At 50.8% G+C, this 6507-nt stretch overlaps 1 protein-coding gene across 1 annotated transcript; it reads left to right on the top strand.

Moving 5' to 3' along the window:
- Positions 1 to 3579: 3579 nt before the first annotated feature.
- Positions 3580 to 5875, top strand: LOC130383090 (uncharacterized). The gene is made up of 2 exons (XM_056591135.1): positions 3580 to 5213; positions 5623 to 5875. The coding sequence occupies exon 1, from the start codon at positions 3668 to 3670 to the stop codon at positions 4712 to 4714; it is 1047 nt and encodes a 348-aa protein (XP_056447110.1). The 5' UTR covers positions 3580 to 3667; the 3' UTR covers positions 4715 to 5213; positions 5623 to 5875.
- The last annotated feature ends 632 nt before the right edge of the window (positions 5876 to 6507 follow it).

The raw sequence follows: 6507 nt of genomic DNA, 5'->3' as shown, positions 1-6507 counted from the left end.
TTCAAAACTCTCAAAGTACCTGAGAAGAAGGAAGCAGTTGAGCGGATCGGCGCATGTGGGAGGTGTCTCGAGGTCCACGACGTTTACGCAGAGTGCAAGACCACCTTCCTGTGCAAGAACGAGGAGTGTAAGGGTGCTCCAGGCCTGGGTCATCACTTCTACCTCTGTCCCAAAGCTGGAAGCCAAGGCGATGGGCCACGGCGGCCAAAGCCCAGTCCAGCACAAGGTGGAGGGAAAAAGGGCACAGAGGCCCAAGAAGAGTTCCTGAGGAGCCTGGCCCCCGACCTTGCTCAGCGATGTCGGAACGCGTTCTGCAACTCTGTCGCCAAGACGTCCACCTCTGAAGTGCCAGGGAGGGGTCTGCTGGCAGAAAATGGCCTTGAGGAGTTCCCTGTCATCATGATGATCCTGGAAGTCACCGCAAACGCTGGCCAAAAGATTGGGACGTTAATAGACTTGGCGTCCGACACAAATTACATAACTCATGAAGCTGCTGGTGAGCTGAATTTGAGGAGTGAGGTTGTGACGCTCATAGTCCATGGAGTCGGTGGGATGCAGGTGACAGTGGAGACCAAGCGTTACCTCCTGAAGATCCGGGTCTCAACTTCAAAAGGAACCCTCAGATCCCACCAGCTCGTGTGCTACGGGCTGGACAGGATCGCAAAGGTCCGTAGTCATGTGCCACCCAAAACTCTGCAGAAACTATTCACCGACGTCCCTCTCCATGAACTGGTCCGTCCCACCAAGATCGAGCTGCTCATCAGCCACAAAGAAGGGCAACTCGTCCCTCAAAAGGTGCGCTCTATCGGTGACCTTGTCCTGTGGGATGGCCCCCTCGGGAAAACAGTGGGCGGCTCTCATCCAGACCTCTTGGAGGAAGTCAAAATCACTGCCCACGGGTCCAGAACCCACTTTGCTCGCTCCATGCGCACAGCAGCTGTAGGGTACAGAGAGATCACCCACGGCCCAGTCCAGCCACCTCAACTTGCCCAAGCCACTACATCTTCTGCCAGTCGAGACTTCATGACCTGGTGGAAGTGGGACAGCATCGGGGCCACGTGCGAGCCCAGGTGCGGCGGCTGCAGGTGTGGAAATTGCCAGCCTGGAGGGAAGGAGATGTCAATCTCAGAGGAGCGAGAACTGGAGCAAATAAAGAGTGGACTGACATACACCACCGGAGATCGCCACAGCGAGAAACCACACTGGCATGCCAAATACCCCTGGGTGGAAGACCCAGCAACACTGCCGAACAACAGGAGAGCTGTCGAAGCAACATTCCTGAGGACAGAAAAACAGTTGGCAAAGGAGCCAAAATGGAAGGCGGCCTACAAAGCTCAAGTCCATGAGATGGTCGACCGGAGAGCTGCAGTCAAACTGTCCAAAGAATATTCGGCAAGCTGGACTGGGCCTGTGTGGTACATCAGCCACTTGATTGCTCCAAATCCGCACTCTGTGACTACACCAGTCCGTTTGGTCTGGAATAGTAGTCAGAAATTCAAGGGCCAGAGCCTGAATGACCTACTCCTCAAAGGTCCAGACGTCCTTAACGACATTCGTGCTGTCCTCATCCGATTCCGGCAAGGGGTCTTCGCCGCACTTGGGGACATAAAAAAAAAAGTACAATTCTGTATGGCTTGAGGACCAAGAAGTGCATCTCCACCGCTTCCTGTGGAGAGACTCTGAGGAGGAGGACATCCAGGAATATGCCATCACGAGGGTCAACATTGGTGACAAACCAGCAGGCTGTATCGCACAAGTCGCCATGCGGGAAACTGCAAATTTGCCCATGTTCCACCATCTCGCAGAAGAGCGTCGAGTGCTGGAGCAAGACGCGTACGTCGATGACATCTTGGTCTCGAATGACAACCTGAACAAGCTCAAGCAAATCACGGCAAACGTTGAGCACATCCTGGAAGCTGGTGGATTCTATATGAAGCCATGGGTCTACTCAGGCCAAAGTGGGAGGTCAGAACCAGGTGACCCCCAGAAGAAAGGACCCTCAGTGATGGTCCAAAGTGGGAGGTCAGAACCAGGTGACCCCCAGAAGAAAGAACCCTCAGTGATGGTCCTCCTAAACCAACTCTCAGAGGAGAACAACAAAGCCCTAGGTCTTGGGTACGATCCAGAGCACGACAAGCTTCACCTAATGGTGGCTGTGAACTTCTCCAAAAAGAAGAAGAAAATGCGGCTAGGAGTAAACCTGTCAAAAGAGGAAGTCAGGGCCCAGGCACCAAATCCACTTACCCGGCGAGAGCTCCTCAGTCAAGTCTCTGGGCTGTACGATCCCCTCGGCCTTGCAGCACCGGTCAAGCAGAAGGGAGCCATCCTGGTAAGAAGAGCATTCCAGGAGGCAAGAGTTAAGTACAGTCCAGCTGAGGATACATGGGACGCACCTTTGTCCGAGGGCCTTCGGGAAGACGCCGTCTGCCTCTTTGAAGACTACGCTGAGCTCAGTCGGGTGAAGTTCACTAGAGCCTTGACACCACCTGACTCTTGTGCCAAACCCTGCGGTATCACCTTCTCCGATGGCAGCGAGCGTTCCTATGGTGCTGTACTGTACCTACGGTGGGAAATGGCACACACTGTGACCCTACGACTGGTCGAAGCCAAAGCCAGGTTGACTCCTCTAGACCACAAGGGCGACGCTGTCAAGGCTGAAGTCTGCGGTGCCGTCTACGCTGGCCGTCTAAAGAAGTACTTCCAGAAGCACTGTAGTATTCGTGTGGAAAAGTGGTACCACCTGATCGACAGCCGGACAGTCCTGGGGGCCATCCAACGTGAGAGCTACGGCTACCAAACGTTTTTTGCCAATAGAATTGGAGAAATCCAAGGCAGCACAAACGTCCAAGACTGGCGGTGGATTCCTGGGCCACTCAACATCGCAGATATTATCTCAAGAGGGGCAAGCCCGGAGGAGCTGGACGAAGACACTGAATGGCAGCTTGGTCCCAAGTTTCTGAGCCTCCCCGAGCGTGAGTGGCCCGTGAAATCTGCAAAAGATGTTGCTGTGGAAGCCAGAGAGAACATCATGCGCATCCAGAAGAAGGCATTCGTTGCTGCACTGACCCGATCTGGAGCAAAGAAGGAACCCAAGACGGAACCAAGCTCAAACCCCACTAATCTGCACAGGCCTCCTGCTGGGTCGGCTGTCACAAATCTGGTGGAAATCCAGCGGTTCAGCAGCCTAACCAGACTGGTAAAGTCTCTTGCACTGGTCTGGAGGGCCGCAAAGAAATTTCTCAGTCTCGAAGCCCGGGGGAAACCAAAGTGGGAGGCAGTCCAAATGACCGGTACAGTCACTGTGGCCGAGAGAGAAGACTCCTTCCGAGACCTCTGCCTTGCGGCACAAGAAGGAGCTACCTTCCCTGACACCACAACAAACCGGCTGGTCGCGTACAGGGACGAAGCCAGCGGGCTGTTGCTGTGCGGTGGCAGGGTCCAGCACTTTAAAGAAGATGGCCGTGCTGTTCCACTGATCCCCTTCAACACCTGGTTGGGGACTCTGCTGGCACGCCAAAGTCACCAAGAAGGCCATGAAGGAGTTGCTGGCACTCTACTAAGAATGCGGCAAATGGCTTGTGTTGTGCAAGGCAGGAGACTGGCTCAACAAGTCATCAATAAGTGCATCCACTGCAAAAAGGCCAGAGCTCAAGTCTGCCAACAAGTGATGGGTGACCTACCTGTAGAAAGGGCAAGACCTGCTGCGCCGTTCCAATTCATATCAGTCGACCTGTTCGGACCTTACCTGGTCAGAGATGACATCAAAAGAAGAGTCTCCATGAAAGTCTGGGGAGTCGTCTTCTGCTGCATGGCAAGCCGGGCTCTGCATATCGACCTTGTCAACAGCCTTTCAACAGAAAGCTTCCTCATGGCCTACCAAAGGTTCACCGCCATCAGAGGGCACCCCACCAAGGTCTGGTCAGACCCTGGAACCAACTTTGTTGGTGCAAAGTCTCTGCTGGAAGACCTTTACAGTTTCCTGGGTAGCCAATACATGCCAAACCTGGAAGAGTATGCTGTGAAGAATGGGACAAGCTGGACATGGAAAGTGCTCCCTGCCGATTCACCGCATCGAAATGGAGCTGCAGAAGCTGCCGTAAAGATCACAAAGAGAGCCCTTCAAAGTCTGAGCACCCAGGCAAACCTCACCTTCAGCGAGTTCCTCACAGCCCTCCAGATGGCAGCAAACCTGGCAAATGAGCGGCCTATTGATGCAAGAGTGCAGAGTCGGGAGGACCGCGTTCATTACGTGACGCCAAACTCTCTCCTCCTTGGTCGAGCATCGCAGACTGGTGACCTCAAGTCCTTTGACTTCCAGAACTACCCCTACAAACGGCTCCGAGAGATCCAAACCCAGGTCAACGAGTTCTGGAAAGCCTGGTCCCAGCTCGCAGGCCCCAACCTGTTCGTCAGGTCCAAGTGGCACACCGCAGAAAGAAATGTTTCTGTTGGTGACATTGTTTGGCTCTGCGATCAGAATGCCTTGCGGGGGCAATTTAGACTTGGTCGAGTCGTCACCGTATCCTCTGACCCAAAGGGCATCGTTAGAGATGCTGAAGTTCTTGTCACCACAGGCAGCTGTGTCTCAGTTCACCCTCAGCAACCAGCAGTCCACACCTCTGGTGACCGGAAAGAGTTACGCAACTGTGTGGTACTGCGCAGAGATGTTAGGCGGCTCATAGTTTTATTGCCTGTTGAGGAGCAGTGCCCCTAATGGTGATGTAGGGCTTTTTGGGTGCGACCTTCCTGTCTAGGCACAGGAAGCTCGAGTGGGAGGTGTCGCGTCAGACTAGGTCTGCAGCGTTTTGGTTTGAATTCACAGGAAAAAAAGCAGGTGTGTGCGTGTGTGTGTGTGTGTTTGTGGGTGTCGCGTCAGACTAGGTCTGCAGCGGTTTGTTTAAATCCACAGGGAAAATGCACGGGAAAAATTAAAAACAGAAAAATTAAATAGAAAAAATAGGTGGTGTGTTAGCCGCGGTAAATGAGAGTTTATTAAGATTAAGAGAAGCGCGAGTCAACTAATGAGTGTCAGCTGTCCGCGGTTCTACTGATTTGGTTGTGCTGCATTCAGCTCACAGGTGCTTATTTATCTGGTTGGCGTTTAGTTGGTGAGACACACTGGTGAGAGTAACACGGAAATTAAACTGTGCTTGCTCTCAGTTTGGAAAAAGTGCTGTGCAGGAACGTAACGCTGAAAATTGGAGAGGCTGCCGGTAAGCGCTTGACTCGTTTGGTTGAATTTGTGGCGTATACGGTCGGCATGTTTGGAGCTTGGCGTTTGCACTGATTGTCACCATTGTAGTGTTTTAATGTTGGTTAAAAACGGGACGAAAGCTTAATGGCCTGGGCGCATTGCATCTGAGACTTTGCAGTCTATTAATTGTGGTCCCAGTGAAATAGCTGTAACTCTTTTAACCACGCATCTCCAGTTGCGCACGGGCGCTTCATATTTCATAGTGGGGTTGCTCATGTTCAATCTAATGTATACTCACTTTGCACAGGATTATAACATATTTGCACATTTCATCCATGTATTTGCATTTTGCACATTTATTGCATTTTGCACATTTTCAAGTGACAACTAACTACTGCTCTGTGTATCTTCATGTCTGTTTATCTTAGGTTTTTTACCTAAGGGCTAAGGACTAAGGGCTAACCGTTGCAAACCTTTGGACTTGTGCTCTATATTCTAAATAAAAAGAAAAAAAAGAGGAAAGACCAAAAACGGAAACAACTGTTGTCTGTCCAGTCCTTGAGTGAAACCCAGTGCCTTCAGAACTCCTTCAGTGTAACATCCTTTTCGAGTTGGGGAAAAACACAGTGCTTAAAACCAACCAAACAAAACTGAAAAACTCACCAAAAAACCAAAACAAAACCGTACAACTCGACAAATACTATCGAAACAGAATTTTGATTATTTTTTTCAGAATCAGTTTTAGTTTCAAACCGGCATAGTTTTCAGTGCTCTCATTGATTTCCGTTGACACACATACACACACACACACGCAATGGCTCCACCATTCTCTTGAGGAGGGACACACACACACACACACACACACAATGGCTCCACCATACACACACACACACACACACACACACACACACACACACACACACACACACACACACACACACACATATAACTACTTCAGCTACTACCTACTACTTCAGCTACTAATCCGACTTCAGCTACTACTACTAATTCAGCTACTACTACTTCAGCTACTACTACTTCAGCTTCTACCTACTACTTCAGCTACTACCTGCTACTTCAGCTACTACTGCTACTTCAGCTACTACTGCTACTTCAGCTACTTCTACTACTACTTCAGCTTCTACTGCTACTTCAGCTACTACTACTACTTCAGCTACTTCTACTTCAGCTACTACTACTTCAGCTACTACTTCAGCTTCTACTGCTACTTTAGCTACTACTACTAATTCAGCTACTACTACTTCAGCTACTACTACTACCTCAGTTATTTCTTCAGCTACTACCTAATACTT

The sequence above is a fragment of the Gadus chalcogrammus genome, chromosome 5 (assembly GCF_026213295.1).
Source record: "Gadus chalcogrammus isolate NIFS_2021 chromosome 5, NIFS_Gcha_1.0, whole genome shotgun sequence".
Classification (NCBI taxonomy): Eukaryota; Metazoa; Chordata; class Actinopteri; order Gadiformes; family Gadidae; genus Gadus; species Gadus chalcogrammus.
Note: the sequence above shows the minus strand (reverse complement) of the source record. Positions and strands in the feature narration are given on the sequence as shown.